Here is an 18,710-nt window from a genome sequence, read left to right on the forward strand (position 1 = left end):
CCCTCCTGACTTCCCCTTCTTGTGGCCAAATCCGCTGGGTCAGCCCTCAGCTCTCCTTTCACTCTGCTCTCATTTCCACTCGTCTCTCTGGCGTTTTTATTCTCAGCCCAGTGACGTTATATCCTGCCTGGAATGTTCCTTGGCTCGCCTTAAGGAGGTTTGATTGATTTCTGCAGCTGCTTCTGGGCTTGGAAAACGGGGTCATGCCAGCAGGGGAGGAAGCCAGGTGGTACTTCAGTTTATTTATTTATTTTGAAAATAAACACCTCTCCAAACCTTGGCCTGAGGCCTTGGGTTTAAAAAGGAGCGTAGGGGTTAAGCGTGGAATTTTCGTGCTCATAGAGAGCCAGACTGGGAAAGGGAAGAAGAAAAATCAGTTTGCACAGAAAGGAAGAAGAAGAAAAAGCTGTTTAATTCCTGAGGGACTCTGGTCTCTCTCTGCAGGGGAGAGATCTCTCTGCACTCACCTGTGTCACCTGGGGGTGACAGTCCCCACCCTGTGCAGGACAAGGGGGCTCCAGGACACCAAATCTGTGGATTTAATGGCTCCTGCCCCAATTTGCCCCACAGGCAGCCATGGTCACAGCCCCTCTGACCCACAGGTGACCGTGCTGGCCCCAACGCTCCTGCAGAGCTTTGGGGTCACACTGAACCCTCTGAGATGTGTGGCAGCTGGGGGTTCCCGTCCCAAAGGGTGTTCCTGGCTCCCATCCCAGGGGGTGATCCCGAGTTCCCATCCCAGGGGTGATCCTGAGTTCCCATCCCAGGGATATTTCATGGATATCCCTGTGGATCCCACGGATTTCCCTGTGGATCCCTGGATTTAATGGATATTCCTGTGGATCCCACAGATTTCATGGATTTCCCTGTGGATCCCTGGATTTCATGGATATCCCTGTGAATCCCACGGATTTCCCTGTGGATCCCACGGATTTCATGGATATCCCTGTGAATCCCCTGGATTTCATGGATTTCACTGTGGATCCCACGGATTTCATAGATATCCCCGTGGATCCACGGATTTCCCTGTGGATCCCATGGATTTCATGGATATCTCTGAATCCCACGGATTTCATGGATATCCCTGTGGATCCCATGGATTTCCCTGTGGATCCCATGGATTTCCCTGTGGATACACGGATTTCATGGATATCCATGTGGATCCCTGGATTTAATGGATATTCCTGTGGATCCCTGGATTTCATGGCTATCCCCGTGGATTTAATGGGTTTCCCTGTGGATCCCATGGATTTCCCTGTGGATTTCATGGATTTCATGGATTTCCCTGTGGATACACGGATTTCATGGATTTCCCTGTGGATCCCATTGATATTCCTGTGGATCCCACGGATTTCCCTGTGGATCCCACAGATTTCCCTGTGGATTCCTGGATTTCATGGATATCCCTGTGGATCCCATGGATTTCATGGATATCCCTGTGGATTTCATGGATTTCCCTGTGGATCCCACGGATTTAATGGATTTCCCTGTGGATCCCACGGATTTCATGGATTTCCCTGTGGATCCCATGGATATCTCTGTGAATCCCACGGATTTAATGGATATCCCTGTGGATTTCATGGATTTCCCTGTGGATCCCACGGATTTCATGGATATCCCTGTGGATCCCATGGATTTCCCTGTGGATCCCATGGATTTCATAGATATTCCTGTGGATCCCATGGATTTCCCTGTTGATCCCATGGATTTCCCTGTGGATCCCACAGATTTCATGGATTTCCCTGTGGATCCCACGGATTTCATGGATATTCCTGTGGATCCCCGGATTTCCCTGTGAATATCATGGATTTCATGGATACCCACGTGGATCCCACAAATTTCATGGATATCCCTGTGGATTTCACGGATTTCCCTGTGGATCCCACGGATTTCCCTGTGGATCCCATGGATTTAATGGATTTACCTGTGGATTTCATGGATATCCCTGTGGATCCCACGGATATCCCTGTGGATTTCATGGATTTCCCTGTGGATTTCATGGATTTCATGGATATCCCTGGGGATTTAATGGATTTCCCTGTGGATTTCATGGATTTCCCTGTGGATCCCTGGATTTCATGGATATCCCTGTAGATCCCATGGATTTCCCTGTGGATCCCATGGATATTCCTGTGGATCCCACGGATTTCCCTGTGAATCTCTGGATTTCATGGATATCCCTGTGGATACACGGATTTAATGGATTTCCCTGTGGATTTAATGGATTTCCCTGTGGATCCCACGGATTTCCCTGTGGATCCCATGTATTTCATGGATTTCCCTGCAGATTTCATGGATTTCCCTGTGGATCCCTGGATTTAATGGATATTCCTGTGGATCCATGGATTTCCCTATGAATACCATGGATTTCATGGATACCCCTGTGGATATTATGGATATCCCTGTGAATGCCACGGATTTCATGGATATCCCTGTGGATCCCATGGATATCTCTGTGAATCCCACGGACTTCATGGATATCCCTGTGGATATCATGGATATCCCTGTGAATGCCACGGATTTCATGGATATCCCTGTGGATTTCATGGATATCCCTGCGGATTTCACGGATTTCCCTGTGGATCCCATGTATTTCCCTGTGGATCCCACGGATTTCCCTGTGGATTTAATGGCTATCCCTGTGGATTTCATGGATTTCCCTGTGGATTTCATGGATTTCCCTGTGGATACACGGATTTCATGGATTTCCCTGTGGATCCCATGGATATTCCTGTGGATCCCATGGATTTCCCTGTGGATCCCACAGATTTCCCTGTGGATCCCACGGATTTCCCTGTGAATCCCTGGAACTCCCAGATCCCCACTCCCACCCAGCTCAAAGCAAAGAAAACCCCCCGAGCCAGCCGTAGGAAAAGATTTTTCCATTTAATACTAGACTCTCAGGATTGAGATGCAGGCTTTTTATGCAATTACATCCAATGTTAAAATTGGTAATACATAATTTACAAAGATTAACATCAAAACAATGATCTATTTAGATATGCTTTGTAAAAAGGAAATATATTAGCAGCATTTATTTTCAGCAATCACACAGCCTACACCCATGCAGACTAAGGTTCAGCTCTATTTGCAGTAACGTAGTGCTTCCTGGCTCCGGCGGCGATCCTGGGGACACACGGGTCTGCTCAGTATTATAAAATAACCAAAAAAATAAAAAAAGTCATTAATTTCTACACCAGTAAGAAAAAACAATTCTTTGCACTTACCTAACATTTGATTGTCTAAAAAACATTTTGTTTAGTCTTTCAACAAAAGAAAGATAAAATGACAGAGCTAGTGTCTCGCTTCTGTACGCACTTTATTTTTTTATTTTTTAAAAACTTTTTAGTGTTTAACACCATTTGAGACAATGATTTCTGTTTGAAACTAAATGAGACAACTCGAGGGTTTGGACATGCGATATTCCTACTACACGCACGAGTATTTTATACTCAGGGTTCCTGGTACTGTACAGTGCTTCTCTACAGTAAGAAAATATTCCAAACTATTTTCTTATTTCTTTTTTTTTTTAATAAAATATTTTTTTTTTTCTCAAAGGGTTTTTTTCCTTTCTTTTTTTTTTTTCGTGGTTTTTTTTTTGTTTTGTTTTCTCTTTTTAAATCAACACATAAAAGTTAATGGAATGAGTCATGTTCCACTAAGAGTAAAATAATTATAATAATAACAAGAATGTACATTAGGACGAGCTTGGTCCATAAAAAGGAACATGTAACTACGGTATTGCTTTACATCCACGCAGCAGATATATACAACTTGGCACATTAAAAACCGGATTTCTTATAAGAACACCTAAAACAGGACTGGATATGCATGTGAGACAGGAAAGCAAAGCCAGGTCCGGGAGCAGCGGGCGCCGCCCGGCCCCGGGGCTGGCGGGACTATCGCGACAATCGCGACAATCGCCGCGGGTGGGGCCGCTGTCCACCAGCACACGAGGGTAGTGTTAGCAGTTGATAAATTCGATAAATTCTACAGCTCACGACAAACACTCGCTCAGATACTGCCTGACGGGCACGGAGTGAAAGGGTCCTGGGTTGGTTTATTTATTTTTTTTTTGTTTTCTTTTTGTTTTTTTCTTCTTCTTTTGTTGTTGTTTTTTTTTTTTCCTTTTTTTTTTCTTTTAACAGATTTTTATTTGCACAACACACGAGACACACGAGAACCACAGCTTATCAAAAAAACCAACAGCAATGGTGGCGTCAAGGAGCTGACTTCGCTTTTATAAAATTTCTCTGCAGAAAAAAAGTGAAAAAAACCTCACACCCCACCCACCCCCTCCCCCCTGCACAGCAAGTGCCTCATCCCAGCGCTCCTGCCCGGCTCCAAGGGCTTCTGGAAGCTTCTCCTTGGCACAGACCGCAGGGACACGAGCTCAGCTGGCCCACGGCTCCTCTGGGGACGTTTCTCTCTTCTTGGAACTTGTGCAAATCAGAGGCCGCAGCTTCAGGGCAGCTTTTCCTCTTAAGCCACTGCTGGGCCTTTCCTCTCCCCTCTGGATTCCTGGATTCCCTTGCCTGGAGTGTTGAGGGTGGCTGGTACAATCCCAGGTTAGCAGTGACCGTGGGGAACATCCTCCTCAGAGTAACTCAGTCCTTTTCCTCTACCTCCCTATTTTTTTTTTAATTTTGTTGTTTTTTTTTTTTCCTCTGAGTGGGAATATCAAGCAAAAATAAATTAAATTTGACCATCCTGGACAATAACCACGAGGTTTCCTCAGTACCTAACATCAATACAAGGCACGCCCACCAACACACACACCAAGAGCACTGCAGAGCAGGGTGGGCAGCGTGCCGGCCCGGCCCCCCAGGTGCTACTGTTTGTATTTTGTCAGTTTGCTGCTGCCTCCCCTTGCCCAGGCTGGGCTCTGCCCCCAGCCCTGACAGACCCCAGAGCTCGGCTGTCCCTCCTGGGTCACTTCCTGAAGCTGCTCTCGGGGATGCTCAGAGTGCGGCGCCGCAGCTTCCGACCCGATCCTTCCTCCAGCAGGTAGGTGACATCGATGGCTGCAACAGAGCACAAAGATTTCAGTCCTTACAGGGTCACCCAGGCTGGAAAACACCTCCAGGATCATCAGCTCCAAGCTGTGAGTGATGCCCACCCTGTCACCCTGAGCGCCGCCTCCCAGCGTTCCTTCAACACAAAATTTCTGTTTCCTGCTTCTCTTAAGGATGTTCCCCTCCAGGAAATCCAGGACAAGGTGATGAGTGACCAAGCCCTGAGCCATGGCTGGACCAGACACCTCCAAAAATCCTTCCAAGCTAAATTAAGCATCAGTCCATCAGAATTTGGAAGAGACAGCTCATCCGGGCTATAATTTAAAAGTATGGTCACACTTCACCCTGATCCCTCATCCCCCTACAGCAGGTACTCAGAACCAAAGGAAAGGTCATGAAAGGTCAAAAGAGACTTTCCAAATTCCTCTCAGTCTTTCCTGGCTTGTCTGCTAAGTTTCTCCATTGCAGATACAGAATGAAGGGGAGGAATTCGTTTATGGAAAGGTTTTGTGGCCATTAAAAATATTATACAAAAAAAATTTTAAATATTATACAAAACAGTGTCATAGTTGTAAGAAATTTCACTTGGATTTAGTGGATTTCTGTTCCAAAGAAAACGTGGCTACAAAGAAAACTGACTTTCCTAATACCCGCTAGCAAGAAATTCAGACAAAAACACTGATTTTATCAACACAGCTCAGCCAAGCGACCCCAGACCTGCAGCAGACCCAGGGGCTGTGCAAGCAGAGCCTGAACTCTCACCGTTTTTCCCTGGGATTTTCTCGAGGAGGTTGAGCAGGATCTGGTTCAGCCTCTCCCTCTGGAGGTGCCGCCGCTCCTCGGGGCTGCAGAGCGGCCTCGTGTCCGAGGGGTTCTCGTCCCCCTTCTTCTCAGCCTCGCAGCTCTCGCTGGCCACGGGCTCCTTGTCGGGCTCCTCGGGGCTGGGCACCTCCCCTGGAGCCTGCTCAGGGGCCCCCAGCACCTCCTCCATGAGGGGCAGGGAATCTTCCTCTTGGTTTAAGTCTTTGATCTGTGGTTTCGAGCGATCCGATTTCCAGGATGACCTTGCCGGGGGGGAAAAAAAACGGGGTTTAAAGAGGAGTTTTTCACCTGAAAGGATAATTCCCAGCAAGTCCAGCACTCATCCATGGGTAGGAGCTGTCTGGAGCTCAATTTCTTCCCTCAATCCCTGCACTCACACCCACCAATGCTTTATCTGCACGGCACCAAACGCAGCTTTGAAAAACAAATGGATTTTTCTTTTCAATTGCAAAAGATTTTACCTCCAAAAGCACTTTGGCCCAGCCCTTAGTGGGATGTTCTTGCAGGCTCTACCAGATCTGGGCTCTGACTGCCCCACAGACACGGGCAGCAGGTCCAGGACCTGGGTTCCTCCATCTGGGAAGGCTGGAGCCTCCTGTTCTGGCCATCTCCTCACTCAGCTGCTTTTTTTTTTGACCTTCAAATGGCTCCTTTCTCCTCCTGATGTACATTATTAGGGCTGCCTATCCCTCCCAACTTGTTCCCTTTTATCTCTCTGAAAGTTTCAAATGGCTCCTTTCTTTTCCTGATGTACATTATTAAGGCTGCCTATCCCTCCCAACTTGTTCCCTTTTATCTCTCTAAAAGTATAGAGAGCTTTAAATAATTTAAACTTCTTATTTCCATAGCAGCAAGGGAAAAGGGGCAGGAGGAGAGTGGGCACAACAAACAAACAGCATTATTTCATCTCTTCTCAACAGTCTGGCAGGGGAGACTCACCTGCCTCCGTTCCTCTTGTAGTTGTCTGGCACATAATGAGGCTGCAATAACAATAAAGATTGTGATCAATACCAAATCAAATTCGCAGTGGAAGGAAGTGCTGGTCTATCAAATACTCTGAATGTGCCAATGCAAGACACTCTGGAAATCCTGGTGTACCTCAAAGAGACTTCACAGGAGGAGCCATAATCATGTAGTAAGATAAATTAGAGCCAGACTTGTCTCATTCTTCACATCTTCTAAATAAATTTCAAGCCACAGACCACGGTGATAAAAATCACCTTTGCTTTCTGCACAGCACGAGTCTGGAACCTTCTCCAAAGCCACTACAAAAACTTCTGCTCCAGGAAGATCAGAGCTCACTTGCAGAAGGTTTGCAGATCTGCCACCTCTGCTGCTGAGTCTCTGAGCTCACCATCACCATCCCTTGAGTGCCTCTCTAGGTTCTGTTACAGTTTTCTTTCCTGACTTGCTTTCCAGTCAGTTTTTCCCCCAGGCTGTGCATACTCACAGAATCATGGAATGACTGAGGATGGAAAAGCCCTCCCAGACACCCAGTCCCAGCTCAATCCCCACCTTGTCCCCAGCCCAGAGCTCTGAGTGTCACCTCCTTGGACATCTCCAGGGATGGGGACTCCAAATCTCCCTGGGTTTGGAGGGAGGTTTGGATGGGGACTCCAAACCCCCCTGCTGAAGCCTGACCACCCTTTCCATGAGGAAATTCCTCCTGATGTCCAGCCTGACCCTCCCCTGGCACAACTTGAGGCCTTTTCCTCTTCTCTTGTTCCCTGACCTCCACCTATAGCATCAGCTCCCTCTGCCTGACCAAGCTTCATTTATAACCAGTCAGGAGCTTTCCAGAACTCCACCCAGCCTCCTAAAAACAGGTGAGGAAGCTGAGAGCAAAGCCACTTACTGAGAAATCCCTCTTGGGCGTGAGTTTCTTGGGGAAGTGGTCGAAGGCGTAGGGCTTGGTGCACACGGGGTAGCGGTTGCGGTGGATCTTGTAGAAGAGGTGAGCTGATTTATCCAGGCGGTAATCACAGATGTAAACATCCTGCTCCTTCACACCCTTGGGCCTCCCTGCCATCAAAACAAGGGGAAAACAGTCATGGACTGAGGGGGAAACACGTGGTTTATCACAGTGTGAGCCAGGCAGGGGCTGGCACAGTGTCCCTGTTGGCTCTCTCACTCAGAACCCAACAGGGTCGCTCTGAGGGGAGAACCTCATGCTCTATCAAACATTTCCCCAGCTTTCACACACACAATTATCAACTGACATCATTTTCTTTTCCCTCATTTTCTTCTCATCATTTTCATTCTGGCTATCAGGGTTTTCCAGGATCCATTCTGACCCCTGTTTATCAAAGGTGTCCCTTTTCAAACAGGGCAAAATCATCGTGTGTCCTCAGCTCTGAACCACACAAACATCCCCCGGGGCCTTTGGGCAGCAGGAACTACTCCAGGGCATGTCCTTGCTTCCAGAACAGAGTGGATCTGTCCCAGTGCCTGGTTCAGGGTGAGGATGACACTGGTGGTGCCCAGCAGTGCTCAGGACAGCTGATCCCAGGATATTCCAACACCACGGAGGGTCTGATCCAGTGGGGGTGACTGGGATTCCCCAGTTTGTGCTGGGGAGTGGCTGCACTGGGCATCACTTGTGCTTCCTGGGGTTTATTCACAGAATCATGGAGTGGTTTGGGCTGGCAGGGATCTTAAATCTCATCCCATTCCTCCCCCTGCCATGATCAGGGACACCTTCCATTATCCCAGGTGGCTTGGACACTTCCAGGGATCCAGGGGCAGCCACAGCTTCTCTGTGCAACCTGTGCTAGGGCCTGCCCACCCTCACATAAGAATTTCCTCTCTGTGTCCAACCTAATTTGCCTCTTGTCCTGTCACTCCAGTTCATGATTAAGAGCCTTTCTCCACCTTCCTTCAAGCCCCTTCAGCTATTAGACACCTCTCTTTCTGTAACCTCCCTTTCTATTACTACTGCTATCATTATTATTACCACTACAATATTTTAATTTATTTCAACCATTAAACTGTTTTTACCCCTACCCCTGGGTTTTAACTTTTCCTAGTTCCCTGTCCATCACAGGGGGAGTGCTGAGCTTTCAGCAGGGGTTAAACCACCACAGCTCAGTACCCAAATGCTTGGGAACGTGTTTAATTCTCACCTTTGCAGTAGGTGTAGAGGTCTAGCACACAGCACGTCCCCACCACGGCCTCCAAGGGGATGATTTCGTACAAGGGCACCCGGAAGAGTTCGTTGTGGTAGAACTTGCGAGACGGGGAATGGTGCGTTTCGTGTGGACGGAAATAGTGGTGGCCAAAGGCAAAGCGCTCCTCCCTGAGGGTGCAAAGGGGACAGAAACACCAATCAGCCCATGACACAACCCACTTGCTGCCCCTGCTTCATGCTGAGTTCCCTCTCTGGCACTTGGCTGTGAAGAACAGCAGAGTCACACAAGTGTTCTGTGTTCCACCTCCTGCCTGCAGCTCAAAGCCTCCCTGCATGGTTTTGGTAGGCACAGCAGAGCTGTCACTGCACCCACACTGAGGAAATCCATCCATTTCTATCTCTAACCCTTTCCTTACACCTCCAAGCTCACGTGTTTCCACTGTGCAGCTGTGGAGCACAGCTGGGAACTCCCCAACCTGTGCACTTTGCTCATTCCTGCATCTATAAGATGAAGCTTCCACAAAATCCCCTAATTCCACAGTAATTCCACAACTGCTTTGACAGGCAGGCCAGGGGGATGGCTCAAACTCAAAGGCTGTGTGGCACATTGTCGGAATCTGAGGTATTGATGATTCTGAGATTGTAGAAAGTCTCTGTCTTTCAGCCCCATTTCCAAAGAAGAAGTCATAATTCATCTGTGCTGGTTTCAAGGTTGTTTATTCTGTTTATCTCTAACATGTTCTGCTGCCCTGCCGCAGCTCTGTCCTGCAGGGCAGCGTGTGGGGCTCTGCCCTCAGTGGGATGTTACAAACATTAAATACCACAAACTACCTGTGCTATATTTACAATAACGTGCCAATGTAACACCCCTCAGTGGGATGTTACAAACATTAAATACCACAAACTACCTGTGCTGGATTTACAATAACGTGCCAATATCTGTCACCTACGTTGGACAGTGTGTCCCCAGCCTGAACCAACAGAAAAATGCCAACACCACAGTGAAACATGGAGGGCATGAAGAAGGAGAAAAAGGACAAGACACACCCAATTTCCTCCATCTTGTCCCCTTTGAACCCCTAATCTAGAAACTTAAAATTTTACTTTTGCACCCGTGCCACACTTAATTATTACTGATATCAAACACTCAGAGCTTGTAATTCATCCTGTAAGATTGAAAACTCTTTTCCATGGCCAGAGATCACAGCCAGTGTCTGTGGGGGCTCTGTTAGGGGGGTTCTGACCCCTGCCAGGGTCCCAGGACAGCCAGAGGGATGCCCTGGACGCCCCCAGCACATACTTGTCGTTTTTCCAGAGTTTCTCGATGCGGAAGATGTCGAGCTTGTCGCGGTTGATGTGGGACAGCAGGCGGTACGACTGCCGCACCGGGTGCCCGTCGGGTGTCCTGCGGCTGTCCCTCATCAGGTACACGCAGTCACCTGTCCGGGGGCACAAAGGACACACCTGTGAAGAGCCTGCCTTGGGCCCAGCACGCCCAGAAGCAGAGGAAATAATCATTAAAATGAACACAACACAAGTACCTAATGCTGGATTGTGAGGATAGACACGAAGCTGATAGTCAAAGGGTTTTAAAATCGTGGGGATTTAGGGTTAAAAGGAAAATTAAGCTTAGTAGGTCCTGAAAAGAAAAAGATAAATACCCTAGGTACATGAAGACGTTGTACCTTGCTAGAACTGCACATGTGAAGCTAGTACATGATAAATGATATAACTGTTAGATGTGATGATTGTTTAGTAATTAAATATAATTACTGTTCAATCGTAAGAATAATCATGAGAAATTGTGGTCAGGGGCCTAAGAAAGATCACGAGAAACTCATGTCAATGTATACAACAGAACAATATAAGTTTAATAATTAATATGTAAGTTATATAAGGATAGAATATAAAATACGTTCAGCTCAAAAGCCGTGTTGGAGTCAGATTTGGGTCTGTACCCCTGATTCCCAGAGCTCTTCATCAATAAAAGCACCTGCAGATAATCATACCCCGTGATTCTGTGTGTTCCTGAAAGCTAACAAACCCACTGCAGAACCTGCCAAGAGCACTTAAATGCTTTTCACAGCAGCTTTACAGAAAAACTACCCATAACTTTCCATGCCCAGTCTGAAAACACCAATCTGTAAGGAATCAAAGCCATGACAAAGCAGAGGATATGTAAACATGTCAGTCATGATTAGGAAAAAGTGTAGGAATTAGTGATGGCTGCAATAAATCTTTGAGAGAGAAGATACTTAGAGAGAAGTTTACTATTAAGGAAATAAATCTTGTCCTGAGAAGCCCCAAGCCTTTGGTTATTCCAGCAGAATTCCAACGAGATGTAGAGCTCAGAAAAGATAAAGAGAATGCAAAAAGGACTAACAAACTGGCACTGCTGGCAATCAAAAGGTATTCCTCAAGGGTGACCAATAGGCTTAATTTATTCATTTTGTCCCATAAGTGAATTCACCCCTTAATTTCTCTGTTCTGACCTGTGAAATCCCAGAATGATTTGGGTTGGAAAGGATCTTAAAGACCATCCAGACACACCCCCTGCCTTGTGAAGGGATGTCTTTCACTAGACCAAGCTGCTCAGAGCTCCATCCCACCTGGCCTTCAGCACTTCCAAGGCTGGGAAGAGACTCCCCTTCTTCTGTTATTTACCTAAAAATGACCAAAACCTGGGAGGTCCCAAGTTATAAAACCTGCCCTGGGTAGGAGCAGAGGTCACAGAGCAGAATGTTCTGGCTGGCAGCAGCAGCTGCTCAGGAGGAGGAAGCACAGGAACAGACAAGCCAAGGAAAAGCCTCCCCGTGCTGCCCCTGCCTTTCTGCTGTTTATGGACTTTCAGAGCCAAAGGCTGGAGCTTTGGGGATTAATCCTTCTTCCAAGTATTTGTCTAATCTTTTTTGGAATCATTTATACCCTGACCTCTCCACCCTTCTCTAACAAGGCTTGCCACAGCCTAGTTATGCTTTTGTAAAAAGAATCTTGATAGCCTAGAGTTTAACTGTTGCCAGCTGATTTCTGTTTGTTCCCTAATTTCTGCATATTTGCACCTTCCTGAGCATTTCACAGACTTTCATCATTCACCCTCCAAATCACCTGGGCAGACTCTGTCCACAGAAAAGCCCTTGAGTTAAAAAGAAGACATGAGAAACCCAAAGGCTGAACTCTGGAATGAGCAGACAATGCAGAACAACACCCAGCAAGGAGAACTACATGCAAATTCCAGAATCTTGCAGATGGGATAATGAATATGCTGGTTTTTGACCTTTTTAAATTCCCCATTGTTCTGAAGACTCTCCTATTCCATTCTAGCAAACTTATCAGCTGGTTTCACTCATTCAAGAGCAGTTTCCTCAAAATGCTAAAGGGTTCTTTCTAACCTTGTGTGTATCTGTAGGATGAAATAAAAAAAAAAGCAATAATCTGTGAGCTGAATTGAGCAGCTGCTTGGAGAGATTCAGGAATTCAGAGCACAGTCCAGAAGAGATAAGCTTTAGGGAACACACAAGCAATGAGCTGGATGTTTTAATGACCATTCTGCACTAAAATACTGGAGGTCTAACAGCTTCCTTGGCCTTTACTTCTAAATGTTAACTACCAGCAGTTGGCTCAGCATCATCCTCCCCTGGCCAGCACAGTCCTGGCTGTGCTAATTAACATTTCTTCATCAACAGCCTGTGAGAACCCTGTCTGTGTATCACTCCCAGCACCGCAGAGAGAGCAGCTTCCACTTGTGAGAAATGAGAAGTATTTTTGACAGGGTAATGCTACAAGTGGCAGCTTGCACTTGTAAAAAATGAAAGTATTTTGAGCAAGGTAATGCCACAAGTGGCAGCTTGCACTTGTGAAAAATGAAAATATTTTGAGCAAGGTAATGCCACAAATGGCAGCTTCCACTTGTGAGAAATGAGAAGTATTTTTGACAGGGTAATGCCACAATTGGCAGCTTGCACTAGTGAAAAATGAAAGTATTTTGGCCAGGGTGATGCCAGAGATCCCTGCACGCTGAAGGGACCCAGAGGCAGCACGTACCTTGGCGGAGCAGCAGATCATCCCTCAAGAGGCAGATGTAATAAACACAGCCAGGCTGGGCATAGTGAGGCCGAGGGATCATAGGAACCTCCTGTGGGGAGAAAAAAAATAAAAGGGAATCCTCAGCTGCCCACCAGGATCAGCCCAAAATTTGGTTTTATTCATTCAAGGGATAGGATTAAGATTGCACTAAGAATGTGCAATCCTTTGGGCTCCTCACCTACTGGAATGAAAACCCCTCTGAGTTCCTCAGAGAGGGAAATGAATGCAGGGGTTGAATTTCTTTAGAGAAATTAAGATATATTAAGCCACACAGATATGAAGTAGAGGTGTAGGTTTAAGTTTTAAGTATGTAGAAGTATAAGATATGGTTTTAAATAAGTTTAAGCTTTAGGTTTTAAGTAAGTAGAAATATATTTTAAGTGGCTTAAGAAACTGTGCCAGCTAGCAAAAGCCCTAAGGCCTATTTTAAAATTCAGTAACTTAGTCCTAGATATAACAGAAACATATAGTTTAGATAATATTCGTTTGAGAGGTTGTGAGATTTATAAGATAGGAAGTAGTTGGTTATAGATTTTTTGTTATAAGGTATTATATAACTTTCTGAGCCAACAGGTTCATGTTACAGAGCTTATTTTGCTTTTTTGATGTATCACTTTTATTTCTTTTCATCGTAATGTGGATATTTTTGTCTAATAAGGTTTTATTACATGTATACACGTATGTTTTTATTATAACATCTAAATTATTCGCTTATTTTAAACAATTACATTATTACATTACTGTGCTATAAAACTTTATCTTCTTATTTAATATAAGACAATATTATATATATAATATAATATAAAATATATTTTTTCTTATTTACTTAAAGTATATTCTTACTTTTAACTATAGAAGCATTAAGTTAATGATTTTTTTAGTTCAATGGTAGTGTATTTTGCTTTTACATCAATTTAGGCTTCTTCTAAAGCTACAAATCAAACCCTCTTGAGTCTGTGAGGATTTCTATCTTTCCAATTCCCACACCATCCTATAGAAATACACAAAGTAAAACAGAAAAAACCAGAGAAAAACTGACCCCTTGGAACTGAACCTAAACCAAGGAAGCTTCACCAATCCCAAAAGATACAAATTCTAAATACAAATATAAAAAAAAACCCTAAGGAGCTGCTGTAGTTTTGTAAGAGCAATAGGAAGGAGAGTTTTGTTTTACCCTGTTCACAGCTCGTGGTTCACACTGCTCACACAGGTAGTGTTCAACATCCGAGTTCACACCCATGCAGTCACAGTGCTGCCACACCTGGAAAAAACAGATAAAACAGATAAAAACAGATAAAATGGATAAAAACAGATAAAACTCCCAGTCACAGAGCCCTGGCACAGCTTATAGCTGCAAACTGCATTTTCTCAACAAATATTAAAGAAAACAGTAAAGTCAGCTTCACATAGGAAATTTAAGATTTTCTGTGAACTATTTCCCACCATGTCAGCAGACAGACAAGATCTCCATGCAACGGTAAAAGTCCAAAATTTTAAAATTAATTTCTCTCTCCTGAGAGAGGTGAGGCAGTTTCAGCTCCCCTGCACAATACAAAGTCGCATTTTCTCTGTGAAAAGAGAATCTCTCCTCTTGTGGAGAGGAAGTAAAAGGCTTGAAAAGTTAATTAATGCTACCATTAATTAACTGCTGGTGAAAAGCTCCACTTGCTGTGGAGAAGAGGAGGAGAGAGCAGAAACCTCTGGGCTCTTCACCTGCTGGAGTGAAAACCCCTCTGAGTTCCTCAGAGAGGGAAATGAATGCAGGGGTTGAATTTCTTTAGAAAAATTAAGATATATTAAGCCACACAGATATGAAGTAGAGGTGTAGGTTTAAGTTTTAAGTACGTAGAAGTGTAAGTTATAGTTTTAAATAAGTTTAAGCTTAGGTTTTAAGTAAGTAGAAATATATTTTAAGTGGCGTAAGAAACTGTGCTAGCTAGCAAAAGCCCTAAGGCCTAGTTTAAAATTTAGTAACTTAGTCCTAGACACAACAGAAACATAGCAGAACCTTGCCACTAGAATAGAGAGAAGAGAGAAGAGAGAAGAGAGAGGAGAGAAGAGAGAAGAGAGAAGAGAGAAGAGAGAAGAGAGAAGAGAGAAGAGAGAAGAGAGAAGAGAGAAGAGAGAAGAGAGAAGAGAGAAGAGAGAAGAGAGAAGAGAGAAGAGAGAAGAGAGAAGAGAGAAGAGAGAGAAGAGAGAGAAGAGAGAGGAAAGAGAGGAGAGAAGAGAGAAGAGAGAGAAGAGAGAGGAGAGAGAGGAGAGAAGAGAGTTGTGGTCCCTGCAGAAGAAAGAAGAAAGAAGAAGGAAAGAAGAAAGAAGAAGGAAAGAAGAAAGAAAGAAGAAAGTTGTGGTCCCTGCTGCTGCTCGAACATCACACTCCACACCAGGGAACAATTGCTGCTGCTGCTGTTCCTGCACAAAACCTGGGACAATCTACAACAAAGCAGCCTTGCAACTGCTGCTCCAGTTTGGGACTCTGTGCCAGAAAGCTTCTGCGTGGACTTTAACACCTCTTTGCCTTCGAGACTGATATATTCACGCAATAAACAACCTCACAGCAACCCACAACCGCTGGTGTCTCTGAAAACCCAAGCCCTGCTAACACCTGGACACCCACCATGCACTTTTCACACTGGATCATCAGCCCCTCGTCCTTGTAGAGGCCGCAGATGCAGCGGATGACGTCCTCGTCCTTCTCGTGCCCGTTGTCCTTGTCACACACCGAGGTCTCGCTGCTGTCGGCCTCGCTCGCCGTCTCCCCCACGATCTCGTCGATCTGGGCCGAGGCCTCGTGCCGCGCGTTGTAGTAAGCCTTGCGCAGCCGGCACACGTCCCGCCCCGTCGGGGACTTCCTGCCGTAGTATTTCTGTAAAAATCACCAAAAAAAACCCAAAAAAAGCTTTATTTCCAAGTGCCACCCTGTCTAGTTCCTGCCTGTGCACACCTGGGCAGTAGTAGGCCTTGTGCAGCTGGCACAGGTTCCACTCCGTCAGGGACTTCCTGCCATTGTATTTCTGCAAAAATCACAAAAAAACCCCCAAAAAAGTGCTTTATTTCCTGCTGAGCTCCTGGGAGGGGTTCTCCCTACAGCTGCAGCCCCAAACCTGGGTGACATCTCCATCTCCCTCCTGACTCTGGCCAGCCTTGCGCAGCTGGCACACGTCCTGCCCCATTGGGGACTTCCTGACATAGTATTTCTGCAAAAATCACAAAAAAAACCCCAAAAAAGTGCTTTATTTCCTGTTGAGCTCCTGGGAGGGGTTCTCCCTAGAGCTCCAGCCCCAAACCTGGGGTGACATCTCCATCTCCCTCCTGACTCTGGCCAGCCTTGCGCAGCCGGCACACGTCCCGCCCCATCGGGGACTTCCTGCTGTAGTATTTCTGCAAAAATCACAAAAAAAAACCCCAAAAAAGTGCTTTATTTCCTGCTGAGCTCCTGGGGTTCTCCCTACAGCTGCAGCCCCAAACCTGGGGTGACATCTCCATCTCCCTCCTGGCTCTGGCCAGAGCAGTAGTAGGCCTTGCACAGCCGAGACACATCCCGCCCCGGGACTTACTGCTGTAGTATTTCTGCAAAAACAATAAAAAAACCCAAAAGAATCTTTATTTTCGAGTGCCATCCTGTTTAGTTCCTGTCTGTGCACACCTAAGAGGGTTCCTCCCTGCAGCTGCAGCCCCAAACCTGGGGTGACATCTCCATCTCCCTCCTGACTCTGGCCAGCTTTGCGCAGCCAGCACACGTCCCACCCCACTGGGGACTTCCTGCTGTAGTATTTCTGCAAAAATCACCAAAAAAAACCCCAAAAAAGTGCTTTATTTCCTGTTGAGCTCCTGGGAGGGGCTCTCCCTACAGCTGCAGCCCCAAACCTGGGGTGACATCTCCATCTCCCTCCTGACGCTGGCCAGAGCAGTAGTAGGCCTTGCACAGCCAAGACACATCCCGCCCCGGGACTTACTGCCGTAGTATTTCTGCAAAAACAATTAAAAAAAACCCCAAAAAATCTTTATTTTCGAGTGCCATCCTGTTTAGTTCCTGTCTGTGCACACCTAAGAGGGTCCCTCCCTGCAGCTGCAGCCCCAAACCTGGGGTGACATCTCCATCTCCCTCCTGACTCTGGCCAGCCTTGCGCAGCCGGCACTTGTCCCACTCCGACGGGGACTTCCTGACATAGTATTTCTGCAAAAATCACAAAAAAAAACCCAAAAAAAGCACTTTATTTCCTGTTTAGCTCCTGTCTGTGCGTGCCTAAGAGGGGTTCTCCCTTACAGCTGCAGTGAGGTCTCCATCTTCCTCCTGCCTCTGGCCAGCAGGCGCATGGATGTGACGTGCACAGGGGAGGAACTGAGAGCAGCCCCAGGAGGAGGATTTGGGGTGATGGGTGACCAAAAACTCAGTGTGCCCCGGCCATGTGTGTTCACAGCCCAGAAACCACCCCTGTCCTGGGCTGCATCCAAAGGAGCATGGGCAGCAGATCAAGGAAAGGGATTCTTCCTCTCTCATCTGCTCTCCTGAGACTCCACCTGAGGTGCTGTGTCCAGTTCCAGGACCCTCAATGGAAGAAGGACATGGAACTGTTGGAGCCGAGGGGACTGGAGCCCCTCCCTCTATGGAGCCAGGCTGGGAATGTTCAGCCTGGAAATGAGAAGGTTCTATAGAGACCTCAGAGCCCATTGCAGGATCTGAAGAAGCTCTGGAGAACCTGGAAAAGGACTGTTCATCAGGAACTGGAGTGACAGGACAAGGGGGAATGAGTTCAGACTGAAAAAGAGGAAATTTAGGGTGGCTATATGGGAGAAATTCCTCTGTGAGGGTGGAGAGGCCCTGGCACAGATGCCCAGAGCAGCTGTGGCTGCTCCTGGATCCCTAGAAGGGTCCCAGGCTAGGCTGCCCAGAGCTTGGAGCAGCCTGGGATAGGGGAAGGTGTCCCCGCCCATGGCAAGGGGTGGAATGGGATGAGCTTTAAGGTCCCTTGCAGCCCAGACCATTCCATGATTCTGTGATTCCATGACATCTCATACTGAAAAAACAGGGTATCCCTTCCAAAAGGAACAGAAATTTCTTTAGGTCAGCTCTTCATGTGTGTCCTTGACCTTCTCTCTGACCTAAGGCAGTCAAAGGCTCATGATTTGCCATTGAGCCCTCATCAGGATTGGATCAGCACAAGTTCTCTTCCTCCAGAATAAATTTCTTCTTTTATTCCTGTAAGAGCATTAAAGGAGGGCACATCCCTGCTGCCAGTGCACAGCCATCAGACCAGACAGCCTCACCTCTGCATTCCTGAAGACCTTCAGCATGTCCCCATCAAAAGCTTCCACAGTTTTGTAGTAACCAGTCAGGATCTGCTTCTCAATCGTGGCAAGGTCCAAGGGGTCAGAGATCTTTTCGTAATAGTCTGCATTTCTACAACAGGAATGTTGGCACAATGTCAGGCTCACCACTCAGCAATTCCCACTGTGCAAATCCATCAGAGAAGCAGCTCTGGGAATGCAGCACTTACTTTTTCTTTGGGGGCAGGTTCAGGAGAGGAGTTGCCAGCACTTGCCTGGAGGAGTCTACAACAGGAACAGAGCTTAGTGCCATCACTGGAGTGAAACTTCCAAAGAAAACCAACTAAAAACACTCAATCTGGTTTAAAAAAAGGCTTTTCTGTTATCTGAGCCAT

General features: G+C 46.4%; 1 protein-coding gene across 3 annotated transcripts in view; it reads right to left on the reverse strand.

The window, feature by feature from the left end:
- Positions 1 to 2,867: 2,867 nt before the first annotated feature.
- The window catches only part of ASH1L (ASH1 like histone lysine methyltransferase), a 63,356-nt gene continuing 47,513 nt past the window's right edge, over positions 2,868 to 18,710 (reverse strand). For 2 of the 3 annotated variants that reach the window (XM_030291466.4, XM_030291465.4), the window contains exons 18-28: positions 18,546 to 18,600; positions 18,316 to 18,448; positions 15,665 to 15,913; positions 14,222 to 14,308; positions 13,006 to 13,096; positions 10,265 to 10,403; positions 8,960 to 9,132; positions 7,693 to 7,859; positions 6,777 to 6,817; positions 5,778 to 6,079; positions 2,868 to 5,024 (exon numbers count right to left, since the gene is read on the reverse strand). In XM_030291466.4, the coding sequence (XP_030147326.4) occupies positions 4,933 to 5,024; positions 5,778 to 6,079; positions 6,777 to 6,817; positions 7,693 to 7,859; positions 8,960 to 9,132; positions 10,265 to 10,403; positions 13,006 to 13,096; positions 14,222 to 14,308; positions 15,665 to 15,913; positions 18,316 to 18,448; positions 18,546 to 18,600 (1,529 nt within the window). In that variant the 3' untranslated portion in view covers positions 2,868 to 4,932. Of the gene's footprint in view, positions 5,025 to 5,777; positions 6,080 to 6,776; positions 6,818 to 7,692; positions 7,860 to 8,959; positions 9,133 to 10,264; positions 10,404 to 13,005; positions 13,097 to 14,221; positions 14,309 to 15,664; positions 15,914 to 16,845; positions 17,017 to 18,315; positions 18,449 to 18,545; positions 18,601 to 18,710 lie in introns of those variants that run through there. The other variant, XM_041721189.2, reaches the window with a different exon arrangement.

This window comes from Taeniopygia guttata, chromosome 25 (genome assembly GCF_048771995.1).
Source record: "Taeniopygia guttata chromosome 25, bTaeGut7.mat, whole genome shotgun sequence".
NCBI classification, from domain to species: Eukaryota; Metazoa; Chordata; class Aves; order Passeriformes; family Estrildidae; genus Taeniopygia; species Taeniopygia guttata.